Source organism: Mobula hypostoma, chromosome 2 (genome assembly GCF_963921235.1).
Source record: "Mobula hypostoma chromosome 2, sMobHyp1.1, whole genome shotgun sequence".
Classification (NCBI taxonomy): Eukaryota; Metazoa; Chordata; class Chondrichthyes; order Myliobatiformes; family Myliobatidae; genus Mobula; species Mobula hypostoma.
Genome location: NC_086098.1, coordinates 52061380 through 52084393, shown reverse-complemented (window position 1 = coordinate 52084393; position 23014 = coordinate 52061380). Strand labels below are relative to the sequence as shown.

At 39.1% G+C, this 23014-nt stretch overlaps 1 protein-coding gene across 2 annotated transcripts in view; it reads right to left on the bottom strand.

Annotated features, from left to right (window-relative positions):
• Positions 1-1102: 1102 nt before the first annotated feature.
• LOC134340074 (peptidyl-prolyl cis-trans isomerase FKBP1B) overlaps positions 1103-23014 on the bottom strand; it is a 31308-nt gene continuing 9396 nt past the window's right edge. Inside the window, exons 3-5 of one of the 2 annotated variants that reach the window (XM_063036903.1) lie at positions 4356-4468; positions 3752-3910; positions 1103-1693 (exon numbers count right to left, since the gene is read on the bottom strand). In XM_063036903.1, coding sequence (XP_062892973.1) covers positions 3782-3910; positions 4356-4468 — 242 coding nt within the window. In that variant the 3' untranslated portion in view covers positions 1103-1693; positions 3752-3781. Of the gene's footprint in view, positions 1694-1716; positions 2573-3751; positions 3911-4355; positions 4469-23014 lie in introns of those variants that run through there. The other variant, XM_063036911.1, reaches the window with a different exon arrangement.

Sequence of the window (23014 nt, the reverse complement as noted above, 5' to 3'; positions counted from 1 at the left end):
ACTATATACTACAAGTGTACTTCTAAGCTAACTATTACACACAGATACAATAACAGGCACATTTGCTGGTGGTTACATAATGGTAATAGCTCTTAATTCCAGAATACTTTTCTTATCTCATGGCTTGACTACTGTTCCCTTTCCCTGGATTATTTTGCTTCTTGTTTGGCAAATTCATCATTCCCTTTAAGGCTACACAGACATAGTTGACAAATGCACAGTTTGTGCTAAATAAATAGTGTGGACTTGATTCTAACTTCAATGGCTGTACTCATAACTCAGGCTTGTCCTTGTGTGCAACTGACTTTCTGATGACTTGTTAAATTTACCTGTTTATTTTCATATATTCTTAAAACATATTCTGGTAAGGATAATTAATTTCCTGATAGGCAATACAAAAACACTTTAATCTGCTATTTATAGAATCTTGAATGTGGAGCTAGGTTGCTCTGCTTGTCTGCAACCAAAAGCATATATCAAAAGCAATTAACAGTTGAAGATGTTGTGATTCTGCATTTGGCCGGTGGAGAGCATTCTGCCTGGTAGCATTACCATCTGGTACGGAGACACCAATGAGAGACATCAGAGGGTTGTGCCAGTTCCATCATAGGCACAAGTCTCCTCACCATTGAGGCCATCTTCTAAAGGCAGTTCCTCAAGAAAGTGGCATCCATAATTAAGCACCCTCACCAGGTACATGCTCATTATTACCATCAGTAAGGAGGTGAAGGAGCCTGAAGACCATCACTAAACGCTTTTAGAACAGCTTTTTACCCCCTGCAATCAGTTTTCAGAATGGTCCATAAACCTATGAACATGACCTTGCTATTCCACTTTTGCACTACTAATTTATTGTACGTTATAATAATTTGTTATGCCTGCTCAGTACTGCTGCCACAAAACAATAAATTTCATGACTAATGTTCAGTGACGATAAATCTGATTCTCCAGGTAGTGATAAATTAGTTTTTTAAAAAATAGAAATTCTTAATTGGGAATTCCCTTCAAATTTTGTTTCTTAAAATCCAAAAGCAGTAATTGAAACTCCTCCCTTTTAAAAGACACATTTGATTACACTGTACAGTCCCAAATGATTAATGCATAATGATTTAAAAATGAAGTTTTATTATTGTATATTTCAAATTGTGTTGCAAACTGGTTGAAATTAGTACACAAGCAAAATATTGTAGATGTCGCAAATTCAAAATTATATTTCAGGAAACTCTCAGCAGAAAAGAACAAACTGAAGATCCATGGCACAGTGAAGGAAAAAAGAAACTAAATAACAAAAAGTGTGATGGCATTTTGCATCCCATCCCTTTTTGTTCTCTTTCCCACCACTTTTCACTGCAATTTCCAAGTTGTTTTATCTCTAGCTTTTGCAGTCCTGAAGAAAGATGTTGATCTGAAATGGTAAATCGAATTCTCTCTTCATGGTTGCTGCCTGGCCTGCTGAGTGTTTCTAGTTTTTTTAAAAAAGCATTTTAAATTTATAGTTCTTGCAATCTTTTCCTCTTCATTTTGATGTGGTCTTTGTTTCCATGCTAGTTCCTTAGGTCAGGAAGGTTGAAGCTAGGTATTGCTATGGTGTCTGGAAGTATGTTTAAGCAGATTAGATCAGAGCATTTGTTGATGCAAGTCATTTTCTGCATTGCATGAAATGTCATTATCACTTGGCTCTCCATTCAACAGCCTAAATGAGAACAGACAAAACTGATTTCAACAAAAGCACAATTAAGAAAATGTTAAAAAAAAACAATTTGCTGGAAATCTGAAATATAAACAGGAAAAGAAAATGCCTGACTTGTTGACTGTGTCAGCATTTCTGTTGTTATTTGTAAACATTAATGTCCTGCCCTCTCATTTAAAGTGGCCAAGTTCTTTTAAACACATACAATTACTTAACCTTACAAATATTTTGTAAGATCTCTTTGCAATATGACATTTTTGTTTTGCTCTAGATGTGCCGGCATGTTTCATTTCTAAGCTTATAGCCCGAGGGGTTTTGCCAAAATTTATGATCACAAACATTAACGATAATCATTTCCCAATATAAAAAAGAAACATACAATTACCTGGACTATATTTTTTAAAGGTGAACATCACTTTTTTTTATTTAAACAAGCAATTAAGTTTTACACAAGTTCTTCCTTCAGAGTAAGACTGGTAATACAGGTCCTGTAGATTCTTATGAATGCCCATTTACTTTAATTCCATAAAATCTTAGCAGGCCTGCTTTTAAGGTCTTTGCTATTCAAAAATTAGGTTAGACCCCAGTCAAGTTTGTCAAATAATTTGGAATTATTCAAAGTTATCATATATCTCATGCAATTAAACATTACAGAAATCAATAAAAATTGAAAGAAGAATCTCATAAACACAGGATCTACAAATGAACAACACTGGCAGTCAAAACTAACAATTCCAAATATTGAGAGCAAAACGAACAGGATGTAAGTAGGTTGATAGGATGGGATCTTTTTAATCAATATCATAAAATTCTTCTAATAGGCTTCTTGAGCCACCGAAGATCTATTCCACAGTACTGAAACCCAGAATCCCCATGTCATCCCTTCAAAAAGAGAGAAATAAAATTACTACTTAAATTCAAGTCAACCATTTACTGATCTAGTTAAACAACTTCTCCATCATCACAACAGCAATGGTTTACTCAAATTCTCTAATTAGAAAACAATTTCATATTTTTAACATTTTGAAAGGTATTGATCAATCATGCAGGAGGATGGAGTAGGCCATATGTTGTGGCTTGTGCCTGTAAAATTGCTAATGTACCCATTTTTCAAAACTTGCAATTTTAAAAAGCTTTCCTATATTATGCTGACTGTTCTCTAATAAAGCTCACACTCACTTGATTGTATAGGAAAGGGTAATAGTAATCAGTAATCTTGCGATGACGCACAATGAAAAGTATATGAAGGAAAGAATATACTCAGGTGAAATACCAGATGAATTTTAATTTCCCTTTAGTTTTGAGGCTCAATGTACATTTTTAGCTCCACCAAATATGCTCACTATGGTTAAATGAATAAATATATGAGGAAACTATTATGAAAGAATACTATTCATATTGGTCAACCAAAGCACAAGTACAAATTTGTTTTAAACCAAACTAGTTGACATGTACCATTGCAAATGTACCAAAAATACATTTTTGTAATTAGAGTGGACTGCAGCTGTGCATTTAGTAGAATATTGTACACTTAAGTACATTATAGGAGAGATGTGATTAAACTGGAAAGAGTAGAGAAGATTTACAAGGTTGATGCCAGGGCTAGTAAGTCAAGTTATAGGGAGAGGTTGGCCAGGCTAAATCTTTATTCCTTGGAGTGTAGGACAATGAAGGGTGACCTTACAAAAGAGTTTAAAATTATGAGAGGCATAGACAGGACGGAAGGTAGTCCCCTAGGTACGAGTCCAAAACAAGGGAGCATAAATTTATGGCGAGAGGAACAGATTCAAACCAAACTGAGGGCAACTTCTTCATACAGAGGGTGGTAAGTATATGGTGTACGCTGGCAGGGCAAGTGGTTGAGACAGGTATAATAGTATCATCTAAGCAGTAGTTAGGTACAGGGAGGGGCAGAAAAGTAGGACTAGCTGAATGGGACAACTCTTTGTCAGGCAAAGGTCAGGACATATTTTAAAGTGACTTGCACATGCAATAAGGAGATCAAACTCAACACCCAATTTTACATTAAAAAAATCTAATACCGTTAAGGTATTAACATACCTTGCAATTAAATATCAATTAAGGACTTTGTCACTCCAACTTCAGCAGCTCTACATCAAAGATAAGTGTGGCATTGGCTGGGATGACTCCAGGATGTCCTGTTTCACCATATGCCATGTCAGGGGTACAGGTCAGTTTTGCCCTTTGCCCCAAGCTCATCTGTTATTGAAACAATTTTGATTATTAGTGGAATTCCTCAGCTTACATCCTATTTCTATGTGGTAAAATATGCATCTTCCATAATAGTATAATGTTACTGTTTGTTGTTATCTGATGCTCCTATTTTGCCATTGGCAAACTATCTCTTCCATTTCATCATGCCTTCAGCATCCTCTTTTGAAAAGACTAAATCAAGTTGGATTTCTTTTAAACTGTACTGGCCTCACAGCTCAACTCTTTGATGAGTGATTTTTCAGCCCACATAGTTAAACCAAAATACATTTGGTGTTGATGCAACTTTAAAATTAAATATGCATCTTTAAATGTGTTAATGAATAAGAAATATGTCAACAATTTAATATCTTTGAGACTCCAAATATCCATAATATTTACTGTACAGGCTTTATAGTAAGGTAATTCTGAAATTATGATCATCCAAAAGTACCTGTGCCATGCCTTCTTCCCAGCCTTTAATCACTTCCTGTTTGCCAATTTTGAACTTGAAAGGCTTGTTTCTGTCTCGAGAAGAGTCAAACTTCTTGCCATTCTGGAGCATTCCTGTAAATAACACATAACCCTTCTTAGAAATCATGACAGTCATAAGAACCTGTACAAAATGATTAATGCCTAATATCCTCAAAGTAAATGTTAAAAATTTTACTCCACAGCATCCAGGACATCTTCAAGGAGTGATGCCTCCAAAAGGCGGCGTCCATCATTAAGGGCCCCCATAACCCAGGATATGCCCTCTTCTCATTACATCCATCAGGAAGCCTGAAGGCACACACTCAATAATTCAGGAATAGCTTCTTCCTCTCTGCCATCAGATTTCTGAATGGATATTGAACCCATGAACCCTCACTACTATTTTTTCTCCCTTTTTGCACTACTTAAGTATTAAAATATATATATATAGCACACACACACACACTCTCTTACCGTGATTTATAGTTATTATGTATTGTAGTCTACCACTGCTGCATAACAAATGCCAGTGATATTAAATCTTATTCTTAAAAAAAATCAGAAAAAAACTGTACCATAGCTATTGACAAAATACTGGAAAAGTGCCATTTCTTTATCAGCATGGTTTACACAAAAGGCTAATATACCAAGGTTTATAGTACTGTGTAAGGCTATTTCATTTCATACGCTTGCATAACTTAGGTTCTGCCAGGATTTAAAGGCTTCCTTGCACACTCCCCCCCCCCCCCCACCCCGGCAATAAATGTAGTTTAATATCATCCTATATTCTTCCATGAAGTAGGATGAGAGTTTAATCAGAAGCAAGGATATACATCACATGTATAGGTTGAGATGAAACCTCATGTCGTTCATTGGTCTTTCACTTGTGAAAATGTGTAGGGAAGGCAGGCCCACATGTTATGGTAGACTAAGTTAGCTAAATGGGACAAGATGACAAGCTTGTTGAAAAATAGAGCCTGGGAGTCTGCTAGTTTGTATGGGTCTAATTGTGGATTTCACGTTTGAATTAATTTTTCCTTTTACAGGAAAGTTTCAGAGCTCAGGTCAAATTAAAACTTTTGTTCACAGTGACCTTGACATCATGGCATGGGTCAAGAATATTTGAAATCTCATTCATGATCAATGCTAATAATTTGAAAATTTCTAGAAAAGTTTATTTCATTATATATAATTCCCCCACCCCCCCCCATTTTATCCAAAGTGAAAACCCTTATTAGTTCTATGTATGCATTAATTACTAGACATTGAAACATCAGGAAGACTCTGAAAATTAGCTAGTCAATGATAATTCTCAATTACTGCAATATTCTGTGGTTAAACAATTCTTTACTTAAGGTACAGCAAGATCATGTACAATTCATATCAAGACATTTCTTCAGAATTATATTTTTGAAAACATCACGAAAGCTTACCGATTTATGCAGAGCTGGTTATAATATCTAGGTCATAGTTTTGCCTGTGGTTGTCTGACAGTGTGCATTAAATGCCACTGAAAACTAATATTGTGGTGTGTTAATGAAGTCAACTCTTGTACTGGCAGTTATTATGATAAATTATACAGGAAGGAACACAATTAGAACAAATACAGGCAAAGTCATCATAATTTTGCTGTACTGATGTAGTGAATATGCAGGTTTGTGCAAGAGCTGAATGGTTAAAGGGATGCAGCTATTCTCAGTGTTGTGTAGCTTCAGATTTCTGTACTCCTGCTAACTAGCTACGATAATATGGTATGGTGTGGATAGTGGTAATCTTCACCTTTGTTGTATAACTTTTGAATAATTAATGTTTAATTTGTTTTTCCCCCTCTGGATGCTGTGTAGCTAATGCTATGTACATGCACTGTGGCTGCAAGTAAGTTTTTCCATTTCCACTGTGCTTACATGTCCTTGGGCATATGACAACAAACTTGACTTTGACATTGATTTAATTCTGGGTTAACCAAGCATTATTCAGGCTCACAATCAGAATCTTCATTCATATGCTGGAAGCCTCTGGCGTGCCATCTGAGACTCATTTGTCTTTAATGCTTGCCTGCAGTCTTGGAATAAGGAGCTCATTTGGATGGCGAGCATCAATTTGTTTAGCATTTGTGTTGGAAACAGGTGAACGTGCTAGGGTGAGGGCCAGGTTGAACTGATCACCTCCACCTTGCAAATATTGCGTATATTTATTTACTTTTATTTATTTAAATAAAGGATTTTCCCCCCAAAAATAAAATGACACATCTTCACCAGTATTTTTCAATCACGGTATCACTGTCTGGCATGGGGGGGTGGGGGTTGCTACTGCACAGGACTGAAAGAAGCTACATAAAGGTGTGAAATTATTCAGCTCCATCTTGGGTACTAGCCTCCATAGTAGCCAGGACATCTTCAAGGAGCAGTCCATTATTGAGGACCCCCATCACCCAGTGCCTGCCTCTTCTCATTGTTACCATCAGGAAGGAGGTACAGAAGCCTGAAGGCACACACTCAGTGATTCAAGAACAGCTTCTTCCCGTCTGCCTTCTGATTTCTAAATGGACAGTAAATTCATGAACACTATCTCTTTTTAAAAAATATATTATTTCTGTTTTTGCACTATTTTTAATATATTCAATATATATACATATACTTCCTGTAATTTACTTTTTTCCTTTCTATTTTATCATGTATTGCATTAAACTGTTGCTGCTAAGTTAACAAATCTCATGACACATGCCAGTGAAAACAAATCTGATCCTGAGGTTTTCTCTCTCTCTGTTTACTTTTCTATTCCAACTCCCACTACCACCCCTCCTCATAACCAACCCATAACCCCACCCCCCATGTGGTTCTCAGTGTTCATTACCCACATACCCATCTAGCTGGATTTCTTTTCCCTTGGTTCAACTTCGCTTTCCCCTTCCCCACTCGTCCATCTTCATATCATCCACCTTTCATGTCGTTCCACCTACCATCTGAACATTCTTCCCTCCTACCCATCATCCCTCCACCTATCAAACGCTTTCTTACCCATCCCTCTTTTTATATTCCAGCTGACTTCCTTAACCCTGTCATTTCTGATGCAAGGTCATGTCCGCAAACACCGACTACCCTCTTGCCTTCATGGATGCTGCCCAACTTGCTGAGTTCTCATATTCAAGTGTGGGTAGTCTTTTGTGTTTCCTTGGTGTATGCAGCAAATGTGGATAATTGTTCTGAAAGAAGAGGAATCCTAAAACACTGGTAATTTTTCTCCTTATATTTAATGATATGACAAAGTGCCATAACATATACTTACTGATGATTGTCAAGAAAATTGAAAAAGTAAACAAAAATTAACAATGTACCATCCATGGATTCTTGCCTTGTCAATAGGACAAAAACTCCCCCACAAATCCTTAATCAAGGGTTATCAATACCCAGAGATAGCAGTACATGCATAAACCAGATTGTTATAGAATTTCTTTCACATAAAATCCCATACTGGAGTTTCTTTATATAGTATTAATATAGTAAAAATATTGAGGTCATACATAAGGTATAGAATTGAGTTTTCATGCACTCATGTGTTAATATTCTCATGTTTTCATGTGTTACATTTTTGAAAAAAGGCACTGCAAGACACGGTAAATGTAACAAGGACTGACAGCTGTGACATCTTTCAAATTTGGCTTTTGTGGTTGCCAGAAGCAAAAAAAAATATTGTGAGTACACACAGATAATCCAGCTTTCGTATAAACTAAAAAAATGAAGAGTAACAATGGGTCTGAGTCAAAGATGCATCAAACTAAATAATTCCTCAGAGGAACCTGACCATTATATAAACTCTCCAAATTACTACATAAGCACATCTTTAAGGTGTACCAAATCAAACACAGAAACATTTCATTCTCCAGGTTCTATGTGCAACTGGAGACTAATCTGGAGATCTGCTTATTTCTATCCATCCGCTCATGAATTTGCCTAGGAGACTTAGCAATGTCCTGTTCCAAATCATTTTCATTTCTATGGGACATTGAACTCATTTATACTATCAATTTTGTAATATTGCAAACATGCCACTCACTGCTTAATCAAGTGATGATGCAATAAAATGTAAATTAGAAATAAATTACTTACTTTATTTTAATGCATTTGGTAATGGAGAAAAAAAGCAGAAACTTCAATTCCTAATCAGGTGCTTACCTGGTTAGAAGACTTCTGAAGCTTCTATGTTCTCAGCCCATTAGGGCAATTAACTGACTAACAAATGAAAATAAATAAGCAACAGAAAACAACCAATTAAAAAATGGTGAATCTTGAAAATTCAAATGATGATTGCTTGGAAAGTTTTACTCTTCACTACAAGGATATCAGAGAATTTTAATAAAAGCAAAGATAACACAAAAAGAACTGCAAACACGAGGAAGTCTGCAGATGTTGGAAATTCAAACACACACAAAAATGAGGAAATCTGCAGATACTGGAATTTCAAGCAACACACATAAAAATTGCTGGTGAATGCAGCAGGCCAGGCAGCATTTATAGGAAGAGGTACAGTCGACGTTTCGGGCCAAGACCCTTCGTCAGGACGAAGACGAGACCCTCCGTCAGCCCAAAACGTCGACTGTGCTTCTTCCTATGGATGCTGTCTGGCCTGATGCGTTCCACCAGCATTTTGTGTGTGTTACAAAAAGAACTGAGGTACTTTCAGTGCCTAGAGGGAGGAATACTGGAGAGTCATATGGCATCCATCAAGCTAACTAATATCTTGAAAGACAATGCATTTATGATTTTCCCTAGTTTAGCTCTTCTCTAGTGTGCCTGATGGGTAAACATGAAATAGAATAAAGTATACCTTTATACTTTAACTTGATTGATTTTATATTCTTTTTCTGCACAGAGCCAGTTATTAAAATAAGCTTATTTCTTTATAAGCTGGTTCTTATAAGCTCATGAGTAAATAATATTCACTTGGAGTTGCACATTTCTACCTCAAACCTGTTAATGAATGATATCTTAAGAATTCAGATGATTGAAACCTTGTGATCTATTTTCCTTGTCTGTCAAAATATACTTACAAACCAATACCGCTTTAATTGAATTGCTTTACATTTATATCATCTGCAATACAAATCCATATGCACTGTGTGATATCTGGAAAATCTACTTCTGTGAACTTAGCCAGAATTAAATAGTTGCATAATAATAATAATTTAAAGCAGCTCTGTGGAATGGTTAGCCTTATGTGGAAGACATTTCTGATTGAAGAATGAAGAAATAGAACTTACAAAATTAGTATCAATAATAACACTTTTGTGCAGCTGGACATTGGTAGGAACACAAATTCAAACCTGAGAGGAGTTCCTGGTATCTTTTAGTTGATGTAAATATTATGCAAGTTTTGTTTTGCACTGCATGTGGTCATTGGCACATCAATGTTTATTTAAAATAAACTACTTATTACCTTCATTATATGAAAAAATCTAATATGCAAGACTTAATTAACCTTAACTATTTAGGAAAGTGGTAGATACCATATTTATTGGTACATTGATACAGCTAGTAGAGCTGCCTCCTCACAGCTAGTGAACTGGGCTCAATCCTGATCACCAGTGCAGTCTGCAAGTTTGTTTGCATGTCGTCCTTGTTCCATTGTAAATTGTCTGTCGTATGTATATGAATCCCACCATTTTGAGATTGGGGAAGAATGTGGTATTCACGAGGTTATGAGGAAAATGGGCTAGTGTTTGATACATTTCAAAATGGTCACTATGGTTCAGAGCACTGAAGAGCCCATTTCCCTTCTGTATCTCTCCATAACTATGATACAAAATAAAAAAATTTAACTACAACAGGATCTTCTAACATTGAAAAGAACAAGGTTCCAGAAGAGGAAATATTGTTCATGCAACATGTTATTGACTGAGACCAATAGACAAGCTCCTGTTTGAATTGACACAGACAAATCATTTCTCTGCTATGTCATCCTATGACTTTACCCTTCAGTATGTGCATATATCAACAGTATATGGTATATGGGGTATATGGGGTGTCAGGGAGGGGTAGCACCTCTGGTGGGGGAACATGTCGCGTCCTTTTCAGGGTGGTTAGTCCACCTTTGGTCCCCCACCTGGCACTCAGCTCTCACCTGTGGCTCCCCATAGCTATTTGCATGCGACAGCGGCCACACCCCGGGCAACGGCTTCGACAAGCCGGCTAAACCAGGTGAGGGTAGCCGACGGGTCTCAAACCCTCAGTGACATAGGGAGTTGTCTATCCCAGCATGTGAAGACAGACTCCGGCGGATTGAGCAGACGAAACCAATGGAAGGTCCAACGGTCAAGAAGGCGGTCTCTGCAAGCGTCGTGGAACGTGTAGAGCAGGACAAGACACAGAAGACGTCCTGGTCATCCACTGCGCCTAGTCCCATCTCCAGCTGTCTAGACTCTGTCTTGCCACTGGACCCAGATGAGAATTGGGAAGAGAGAGTGAGGCTGACGCTGCGCAACTCTCCCTCACTTAAATCCAAATCACGCGCTAGTCTCGAAACCATCATTATGGTGTCGAGATCCTCATCGACGTCAATGATGGACGAACAACATATCAACAGTGATTATTTGAGCAGATAACATTTTAGGCCATTGCTTCAAACTTTGGGTTCCATAATTCTGAAATTCTTAATCCATTTCTCAGTAGGAAATCACCAGTATTTTTTCTAATTTAAATATTTTCTGCAATGGTGTTCTGTTGATTAATCATGCTGGTAATCAGTTCCAGCAATATAATGATCCTCGCAATATAAAATAGCTTTTGATCACCATAATTTCTTCCTCATCCTTGAATTCTGACTTGAAGAAAATTCAGTTCAGGACAAAAAAAAAGATCTATTCTTTCACAAATGTAGTTCCTCCAAGGTTGCTGAATGGGAACCTTAATTTCAAACAGACATGCATTTGGCTTCAGTATTTACCTCAGAAAACACAAAAGGTAATCATTACTTTTTTAAATACTTAACAAGTTTTAGGCTACCAGAAGTTTTGAACAGACCATTTAAGAAAAAAAAAGAACAAATATTGCACATTGTTCATATAACTGCAACCTGTTCATAAGTAGCAGGTTGCTCATTCACTTAATACCACATTTTTTTCAGAGAACCAGAAGTGGAAGCAGTTGCCACCCTTCTCTTTTCTTTCAAAGAAAAAGACCTTTGGTCATTTCTCAGTTTTCTCTGTTCACGATAGAAAGAGATCCAGTTTGTTGATGTTTTCCCAATGGTTGTAACATTGTGGTTTACCTAAAAAGAGGAAGCCTACCATCTGCAGTAGGCATCTGTTCTCCACTACATTATGATCCACAATTGATCCTACCAGTGGAGAATACATGCAGTTTACAGAAACTCTAAATTATAACATACAAAATTTTCACCCAGTACAGTACTTACTCATTAAGCAACAAAATTGAACCAGTTGCTCCACAACTTAATAGTGGCCCGTTTCCCAGATGAGAGAGCAACAATATTTTCTGAATACTATGGTAGGAAATTGTCACAGGCATTAACCTTTATTGATTAACTGCCTCTTCATGATTTGAGTAAGAAATAACTATTTCATAGCAATTCAATGTTCTTGTTAAGCTAAAAGGCAGAAATGGGGAACAAAGCAGCAGCGTGCTTACATGATGTTAACAAAAGTCATGACATATGCCGGTGATATTAAACCTGATTCTGAAATACCAGTATATCCTTTACACAAACAACAGGAATTCTGCAGATGCTGGAAATTCAAGCAACACACATCAAAGTTGCTGGTGAACGCAGCAGCCCAGGCAGCATCTCTAGGAAGAGGTACAGTCGACGTTACAGGCCGAAGGGTCTCGAAGGGTTTCCTAGAGATGCTGCCTGGCCTGCTGCGTTCACCAGCAACTTTGATGTGTGTTGCATATCCTTTACACATCTTATTACGCAAGAAATAACTTTGTTAAATAATTTTGTCAAATAACAACAATCTAAATAGCATGAATAGTTACTTACATGCAAGTGCTACAGAAAAATCAGTCTGGGTGAATATGTTCATATGTAGATATTCACTAAAAAATCTGTCCAGATATGTTGCATGGCAGTTAGCCAATTGTGCTGATCATTGAAGTTTTCAAAGATGGGAAGTTAATATTTATGCACAGTAAATCCAACTAAAATTGCCAAAGACCACGTCAATGAAAGTGGAATTTTAAATAATAGTCATAGAAAAGCACAGCACATCTTGTCCATGCCAAACAGTTTATACTGCCTACTCCCATCGATCTGCACCCATACATAACAGAGCACTCCATACCCCAACCATCCAAGTACCTATTCAAACTTCTCTTAGTGCTAAAATTGAGCTCGTTCACAACCCTGAGTGAAAGTATTTCCCATCCTGTTCCCCTTGAACCTCAACTTTGATCCTTAACCCATGACCACTGGTTGTAGTCCCACCCAACATCAGTGAGGGGAAAAACCTGCCTGCATTTATCCTACCTTTAGCCCTCATAATTCTGTATACCTCTATCAAACTTCCCCTCAATCTTCTACGTTCCAAGTAATAAAGTCCAAACCCATTCAATCTTTCCTTACGACTCAGGTCCTCCAGACCCAGTAACATCCTTGTAAATTTTCTGTGTACTCTTCAACCTTATTTACATCTTTCCTGTCCTTGGGTAACCAAAACTGCACACAATATTCTAAATTAGGCTGCACCAATGTCTTATACAACTTCAACATAACATCCCGTCTCCTGTACTCAATACTTTCATCTATGAAGGCTAATGTGCCAAAAGCTTTCTTTACGAACCTATCTACTTGTGACGCCACTTGCAATGAATTATGGACGTGTTCCCAGATCTACTGAGTTCCCCCATGCCCGAACATTTCAAGGGCAAGACCTACCAAAGTGCAACACCTCCCACTTGTCAGAATTAAGTTCCCTCTGCCACTTTTCAGCCCATTTTTTTCCAGCTGGTCCAGCTCCTGCTTCAAGCTCTCATAGTCTTCCTCGCTGTCCACTACACCCCCAATCCTGGTGTCATCTGCAAATTTGCTGATCCAGATTACCACATTATCATCTAGACCATTGATAGAGATGACAACAACAACAGACCTAGCACTAATCCCTGCAGCACTCCACTAGTCACAGACCTCCAGTCAGAGAGGCAACCACTCTCTGGCTTCTCCCACAAAGCCAATGACTAATCCAATTTACCACCTCATCCTGAATGCCGAGCAACTGAACCTTCTTGACAAACCTCCCATGAGGCATCTTGTCAAATACCTTGCTAAGCTCCCTGTAGACAGCATCCACTACCTTGCCTTCGTCAACTCTCCTGGTACCTTCCTCAAAAAATTGTACAAGATTGGTTAGACATGACCTACTATGCACAAGCCATGACCATCCCTAATCACACAAACACAAGAAAATCTGCAGATGCTGGAAGTTCAAGCAACACACACAAAATGCTGGTGGAACGCAGCAGGCCAGGCAGCATCTATAGGAAAAAGTACAGTCGACGTTTTGTGTTGAGACCCTTCGTCAGGACTAATGGACAAAAGAGATAGTAAAAGATTTGGAAGTGGGAGGGGGAGGGGGAGACCCGAAATGATAGGAGAAGACAGGAGGGGGAGGGATGAAGCCAAGAGCTGGAAAGTTGATTGGCAAAAGGTATACAAAGCTGGAGAAGGGGGAGTATCATAGGCCTTGGAAGAAAGAAAGGGGGAGGGGAGCACCTGAGGAAGATGGAGAATAGGCAAGGAGTTATTGTGAGAAGGAAAGAGAGAAGAAGAAAAAAAGTAAAATCTGGTGTGATGTACTGTGTCCTGTGCTCCCAGTGTTGCCTTCTATATATTGATGAGACTAGACCGCTGAACACCTATGCTCTGTCCGCCAGAGAAAGCAGGATCTCCCAGTGGCCACAAATTTTAACTCCAAGTCCCATTCCCATTCTGATATGTTAATCCATGGCCTCCTCTACTGTCGAGATGAAGCCACACTCAGGTTGGAGGAACAACACCTTATATTCCGTCTGGGTAGCCTCCAACCTGATGGCATGAACATTTATTTCATTTATGTCCGTTAATGCCCCTCCTCCCCTTCTGACCCCAACTCTAATTTTTATTTTTTTTCTTCTCTTTTTCTCTCTCACAATAACTCTTTGCCTATTGTCCATCTTCCTCTGGTGCTCCCCTCCCCTTTTCTTTCTTCCAAGGCCTTCCATCCTATGATACTCCCCCCTTCTCCAGCCTTGAATCCCTTTTGCCGATCAACTTCCCAGCTCCTGGCTTCATCCCTCCCCCTCCTATTATTTTGGGTCTATCCCTCCCACTCTCAAATCTCTTACTATCTCTTTTTTCAGTGAGTCCTGTTGAAGGTTCTCAACCCGAAACGTCGACTGTACTTCTTCCTATAGGTGCTGCCTGGCCTGCTGTGTTCCACCAGCATTTTGTGTGTGTTGCTTGACCATCCCTAATCAGTCCATGTCTATCCAAATACTTATATTTCCAGACCCTTAAAATACCTTCCAACAACTTTCCCACTACTGATTTCAGGTTCACTGGCCTATAACATTCTGGTTTATTTTTAAGAGCCTCATTTAAACAGAAAGAACGACATTAGCTATCCTCCAGTATCTCATCTGTTGTTAAGGCTGATTTGAATATCTCTGCAAGGACCCCTGCAATATCTGCACTTGTCAGGGTGTCCACCCTAATTTGCCTCAAGACAGCAAACACTTCCTCCTCTAATCTGAGGTCCATGACCTCACCGCTGCTTTACCATACTTCTACAGACTCTTGTGTCTGAATCCCGAGTAAATACAGATGCGAAAAATCCATTTAAGATCTCCCCCATCTTTGTTGGTTTCCAGAGGACCAATTTTGCCCTTTGCAATCCTTTGCTCTTAACATACTTGTAAAATCCCTTGGGATTCCCCTTCACCTTGTCTGCTAGGGCAACTTTGTGCCTTCTTTTAGCCCTTTTGATATTGTAAGTGTTAATAATGATAAATTTATTGACCAACAATAAATCTTTTAGGTTCTAGAGTAAGCTACTAAAAAAAGTTATAATTATAAAGTAATTTTATTATTTATGCATTTCATTCTTTTTACCAAATACAGACATTAATATTTTTTCATACAGGGGGAGAATACTTGGCATAATTGAACTTCGTAAGATATCTTTTGGGTTTGACAACTCCTGAATTTGACAGATTACTAATGATTCCCAAACAAAAATATACAAAATAAGAGACACTTAAAGCTCAAACAACACAGCAACACACATCAAAGTTACTGGTGAACGCAGCAGGCCAGGCAGCAACTCTAAGTCGACGTTTCAGGCCGAGACCTTTTGTCAGGACTAACTGAAGGAAGAGTTAGTAAGAGATTTGAAAGTGGGAGGGGGAGGGGGAGATCCAAAATGATAGGAGAAGACAGGAGGGGGAGGGATGGAGCCAAGAGCTGGACAGGTGATTGGCAAAGGGGATATGAGAGGATCATGGGACAGGAGGTCCGGGGAGAAAGACAAGGCGGGGGGGTGAACCCAGAGGATGGGCAAGGGGTATAGTCAGAGGGACAGAGGGAGAAAAAGGAGAGTGAGAGAAAGAATGTGTGTATAAAAATAAATAACGGATGGGGTACGAGGGGGAGGTGGGGCATTAGCGGAAGTTAGAGAAGTCGATGTTCATGCCATCAGGTTGGAGGCTACCCAGACGGAATATAAGGTGTTGTTCCTCCAACCTGAGTGTGGCTTCATCTTTACAGTAGAGGAGGCCGTGGATAGACATGTCAGAATGGGAATGGGATGTGGAATTAAAATGTGTGGCCACTAGGACACTTAAATGTGTGGACACTTAAAGCTCATTTGTTTTGGTTCCCTATTAATTATGTGTATTTACTAAATAGGGCAAAACAACTTTCCAAAGGAATCATATGGTGTGGAAATGTACGAAAGCACACAGTGAGGAAAGATACGGTTGGAATACATGTTGGGTATTTGTTTTTTGCTTTGCAATAAAACACTGTTAATAAAGAATAAGACAACTTTATCTGGTTGAATTTGCAAACTGCAAGTTTTGTAGGCAACATGGTCCACATTATAGAACAGGGAAGGATGATTAAAATAATGTCATATTCAACAGATCAGAAAATAAATAATTGGACAGTAACCCTGCAGTGTACATCTGTATGCAAGACCAGATTTTCACTGTACGTGACAGCAATAAACCAAATCCAAATCTCACCTGAAGTGCCCTGTCTTCAACTAATCTCAGATTCTTCAAATAAAATTCTAAAAATAAAATGTGCAGCAGCTACTTGAAGCAAAGACAAAACACTTTCGATAATTCATTAAAATTTGCTGCTATTTTAATTCTTTCAAAGCCATGCAAGAATAATTCTTGCATTACAAATTGAAAAACCAAATTGACACTGCATTGAATATTAGTTTGCATAATTAACATATCGTTAGAGAATTGTTGAATGGGCTAAAGGAACTACTGTACAATACAGAAGCTGAATTCATTTTCTTCAGAAACTTTCCAGAGCAATAGCCAGTGAGCTGTAAAAATACAGACATCCCACCCCGCAAAAACTCATTTCAGGGAGGTAGCACCCCCGTCTCAGCAACCCCATATCCTCCCCCCCCCCCCCCACGATCGACCTCCAAGGGTGTGTGTAATACTTTGTTTAGTAATTTTGTCTAATCTGTAAACCAAGTTGGATATATGCAGAAAATGTGACATTAAAATATGTACTTAGTAGGACATCAATAGCGTAGCTCCTTAGCAGCCAGCCAGCTAGTTTAAATAACGTTAGCTATGCTAATGAACGAATGACACCTGTTAAACTCACCTCAACATGTCTTTTACATTTTAACCCACCATAGGCAATAGAAAAGTCACTGTTGCAAACAGTGCAGCGAGCAACACTGTCATTATTTTTGAGGTCGACTGTAAAGCCCGCCCACAGAGAAAACTGATAGGTCTACTTAGCAGGGGTCCGCAATTGTTTTTGCACCACAGACCGGTTCAGTATTGACAATATTCTTGCGGACCAGCCGACCGGGGGCGGGGGTGTTAATCACAACCGGAATATAGGTGATAAGTCAATAGCATCATAACATTTTAAGTAACGTTTGGATAATAAACACACAGTGCATATTTTCCCCGTATGAACATACAAAATCATTGCAACACACCAATATCACTTAATCAGTGGGAGCCCTGGGCTTGTTTTCCCGCAACAACACGGTCCTATCGAGGGGTGATGGGAGACAGCGATACTCGAAGGGGTTCCTTATGTCCAGTCTATTCTGCAATTTAGTTTTCATTGCATTCATTGCAGAAAACTCCACTTCACAGAGATATGTTGGAAATGGAAGCAACGTTTTCAATGCTTCCGTGGCTGTCTCAGGATATCAGCCTTGTCTTTGATCCAGAATGCCGGCAGAGATGTTATGTCAAACATACTTTTCAGCCCACCGTCATTTGCAAGCTCGAGGAGTTGATCTTTTTCCCCACACTGACATGGATGATTCACCAGGGACATTCACAAATGGGTCACGGACCCATTCCTTTGCATGTCTCGGGTCACTGATGACCTCGCGTGCGTTCAAGTTCAACAGTGGGTGTAACAGGGAATGAGGAAAGGTGCAGCTGACTCATATCGTTTCATATCACCAAATCATATAGTTTCCTCGCAGCCCGGTGTTTGGGGACCACTCTTAGCACGAAGAGAGACCAATCAGGATGCTCGGTCTCCCTCTCCCGCTCAAAGAAATCTAATTCCGGGATATTGTATATAATTTCCGGGCATCAGGAAGCCACTATCGATATGCAGGAGACTTCCGGAACTTCCGGGAGAGGTGGGATGTCTGAAAATATAATAGAAACTCAGGTGGTCCAAAGAAAATAATTTCCTTCCACCTACTCATAGTCTTGGTATTGATATAACATTTCCCTTCATGCCATCTTTAACTGGCAAGGAATTACTGAATCTGATCATCTTTTTAATCCAAAAGATGCCACTGTTGAACTTCGTTGTTTTGGTGGCCAGCTGATAAACATATTACCCTTATATTGCTTTGAAAACAATTTCAGTCATTTAGTTCATTTGGATAAATGATAATGTCTTTACAGACAAGCAGCTATTTCAAACCAACCAGCATTTTACCAAAGGACAATCTTTATGAAGAAATCTCTATTCTATCCAAACTAAATTTTAACAATTTTTGAATTCTAACAGTCCCTCATAATCTTCCCCTAATTTTCTTGTGATCTACCTTTCCCTCCAGTTCCTCTGTTCACTGTGTTTCACTATTCTTCCTGATTTTCCAAATGGTCAATCCACTCCAGAAATCTCAGTTTCATTTCCTTCCATCACCATCTTCTGAATTCCAAGCCCCACACAATGTTCTGCTCTCCAAAGATTCAGAATACAAAGTATATTTATTTTCAAAGTATGTATACCGAACACAACTGTGATTCATCTTCCCACATGCAGCCTTGAAACAAAGAAACACCATGGAACCCGTTCAAAGAAAACATCAAACACCCAATGTGCGAAGAAAGAACAGATTGCGCAAAAGGTGAAAAGCAAACAAAAACACATAGAATATCAAATATCAAATCGAGAGTCCAGGAGTATTCAGTTCTGTGCCACACTGCTGGACAACTGCTGGCCGCAGATGCAATCTTCACTGAAGCGCCCCAATCAAACTGTTAAAAAAAACCAGCAAAGTAAGGGTAACCAGAATCCAGAAACACACGCAACATGAATCTGAGGGTCCTCCAAAATAAATCCACATCCATAAGCCTCACCGACTCATCCTTGCAACATTGAACCCAGGCTCCTGCACTTCCCTCTGTCAGCAGCAAGCGAAGAGAGGAAGTCCGATCAAATGCAGGCAGACTGTGCCAAACACCGGTCCATCCTCCGGTATCCATCATCAACTTCAATCTTGCTCAATGCCTCAATCGCAGAGAAGCAATGGAGCCGATCATTGGCTCACACCCTGCACACTGCACTCCCAACCTTACAGAACTCCATCAGAGGCAGCAAAGTGCCAGATCACTCAATTGGCTGAAAACCACTCTATCCAAATGTAAATCGCAGGCTCCAATCGCACACAGCTTAGTATTAGAATCATATTTGAAAGCAGCAAGAGAAGTTCTTTCAAGAATTGTCTGCAGGATGTTGCCATTGGCTGCGTTATTCGCTGGCACCATCTTGCAATGGGCCAACTTTACCTGCAGGCCCATTTCTTTGGCTAGGTGTCTTCACTTCAGACTCTGAAACCTTTCACACATCTCCATAATTCACAATCCATGTGATCCCCTTCTTTTCACTTGCTACTCTCTCTGCCTCTATTCATTGCTCTGCTGACAAAAATATTGCTGAGCTCAATTATTCTGACACTTGCTCACTTTGCCAACTCTCTTCTGAACTTGCAGCACACTGCTCATTAATGACCGACCCCAAATTTGTCTTCAAATACCCTGAACGTGCTATTGGGATCGAATGCAGAGAGGTCCTCAAACATTTCTTCATCTCTCTCTCTCTGGACTATGACTCCATAACACAACATCAGACCACTTTGTCCTGTAGAATTACCGACCTTATTTCTTCAGAAGATCCTTCTGCCATAGCTCCCACACAGAAAAACAGACTGCTTCTATCTCTTCTTCCAGATCTACAAATAGGAACGTTTGGATAGACCCATCGATTCCACTTCCTTTACCATTGAATTTTTCTCCCAATCTTTACTCCATTCCCACTTCCTTTGTAATATCGTTTCCCAATTACATTTCTGGTGCTCTCTGCAACTGGGTTTCCTAGATCCAGCTGGCTTTCCTTCATTGTGGATATCCAATCCCACATCCAGATGGGGTCCAAAGGACTTCTGATTCTTCACTGAACTGGGTTCCACCAGGCCCCTCTACTACCCCTTCTCATTTTCCTGTCATTATATCAAGCAATATTTCCTTCAACTCATTTTCTCCAAGTCAAAGTGTCACTTTGGGAACTTCTGTGTAAAATCACTCCCTCAACACTTTTTAATGATGCATTTGAATATTTTTGGTGCTGCTTCCACAGTCATGAGAACCTCAAAATGGCATTATTTATCCCGTCAATTTCTTCTCACCTCTCACTTTCACATGCTCCGTATGTGGTTCTTCCCTTCCCTTTTCCGATTACTCTAAATCCCACTTACCGCACAGACCAGCAACTAGTATTTAATAGAAGCCTATAGACTCCCACAGCTATCCTGAATATACCCCTTTCCTGCAAGAACTCCATTCCATTCCCTCAATTTCTCCATTTGAATCACATCTGTTTTGATGACAAAACTTCCACGTCTTCTTTATTCCTCCTCTCCTATCAGCGTTCTGAAAGAACCGTTCCCTTCAAATCACCCAGTTTGCTCTTCCACCTCCACAAACCACTCCCCCTTTTTACAGCACTTTCCTATGCAATACCTATTCCTTTGTTATTCTTTCAGGGAGCGGAGCAATATTTCCAGATGAAGCAGCTATTCATCCATGGTTCTTCCAACGTAGTGTAGTGCAGTTAATATTTCAGATGTGATCTCCTCTGTACTGAAGAAAGAAAATCTCCATTCAGTCTATATGAGTGATCCTAAGCTTCTAGCCACCTGCTATTTCAATTTTCTAACTCATCCTGGCCTTTCATATTCAGTTTCCCACTTAAATATGACACAAGGTAATCTACTGGTAATCTTAAAAACAATTTCTCTCTCTCTCTCTCCCCACAGATTCTGCCCACTCTTTTTGGATGTTGTTTTGAGATTTCCATCAACTGCTGTGTTCTGTATCTCCAATATCCAGTTTGCTTATTTTCCACTCTATCTATCCTTGTTCAACTTAACTGTGCCGCAATCTGTACAACCTCGTATCCACCCTACCAAAGACGTCCTTGCTCCTCTCCATCCTTCCTCTTCTCTGCAACTTTAAACATCTCATTTTTCCACTTCTAATGCAAGGTCATTATCCTGAAATATTAATTAATTTTCTCTTTCCAGAGATGCAGCTTGACCTGCTGAATATTTCTAGTACTTGTATTTTTATTTCTATTCTATCCACCTTGGTAATGCCCAAAATTTGAAAGAGCAAACAAAGTATATAACTATGAAAACCTGCTTTGAATGAAAATCAAAGACAAATCTTTATTGTTTGTTTCTGAAAGGATTGCTTGAAGCCTTTTTATAACTTTTTGATGGCAACTAGATTTTCAAGGTAAAGCAATTAATTACGCTAACTAATAAAGTGTCATTTAGTGTAAGATGGAATGACTGTACTTTGTTATAGACGTAATTGGTCACGCATAGAAAGTCATGATTCAAGTTTGGTAAAAATTCAACTTGAGATTGAGTCTAAATGTAAGGACGAGTACAAATTGAATGATATTTCATGTTATCCAAAGATTCGAAGTATATTTATTATTTAAGTATGTAAGTATTCAGTATACAACCCTGAGATTTGTCTTCCCACAGACAGCCACGAGACAAAGAAAACCATGGACCCGTTTAAAGAAAAAAAAAATCAAACCTCAATGCATAAAAGAATCATGCAAATGTCAAAAAAATGAGCTAAAAACACAGAATACAAAACACTAAATCACAAAGGCCTCGCAAGAGTCCAGGCACATTCAGTTCAGTTCAATCTAGCACCATGTCTCTTGCTATCTGCAGGCCACAGTGCTAGTCCACCCCAATCAAAATTGCACACAACAGCAACAGAAGACGGAGCAACCAAAGACGCATCATAACATGAACTACAGAGTTCAATCCACAAGCCGCGCCAATAAACCTGGCCCAAGACCTATGGACTCTGGCAGCATTGAGTGAGAGGGGGAGGGGGAAGGACTGTTCGTATGTAGGCACCTACCATTGCGAGCAAGAGAAAGAGAGAGAGACCACTCACACAGGTGGACGGCACTGATCACCCACCTTGCCTTCTGCCCTCATGCTCACTGATTTCAATCTTCCTTGACATTTCACTCGGCGGGATCCGTGAGAAATGGACTTGATCTTGGGCTCGCACTCCATCTGCAGGCTTCTTGGCTTCCAGGCCGCACGCTTTGCACAAAACTTCACCAAATTCGGAGGCAGCAAATCCCTAGGTTGCTCCATTGTCCCGAAAACATACCACCAAAATGTAGATCACAAGCTCCAACATTAGCAGAGCCAGATTTAAAAGAAAAAGATGAAGTAAACAAAATGAAAGAAGTTGTTCATGAACCGCCTGAAGGATGTCACCCTTAGTTGCGCTGTTTGTTGGTGCTACCATTTTCCTTTGATAAAGTATATTACCAAACACAAAATGGGAAAATATTTACTCTTTGATTAGGCAGGTGGAAGCAGCAAGTCAAAAAGAGACAAATTATGTTGATATAGAAACATGTTGAAATACACATCTCCATTCTAATATTAGTCTTTAAAGATCAATTCCAATGTAATATGAAGTAATGCATCGAAAGAAATGATTAAATTTGATTCCAGGTCTAATAAGAGCTCTCTTGACTGTAACAACTGTTAGACATCGCAAAAGTTCTACAGGGAGGGAAAATTATTAGATATCACATTCCTGCTGAAAGCTGTGTGTCCAAAACCCTGAGGTTCATATG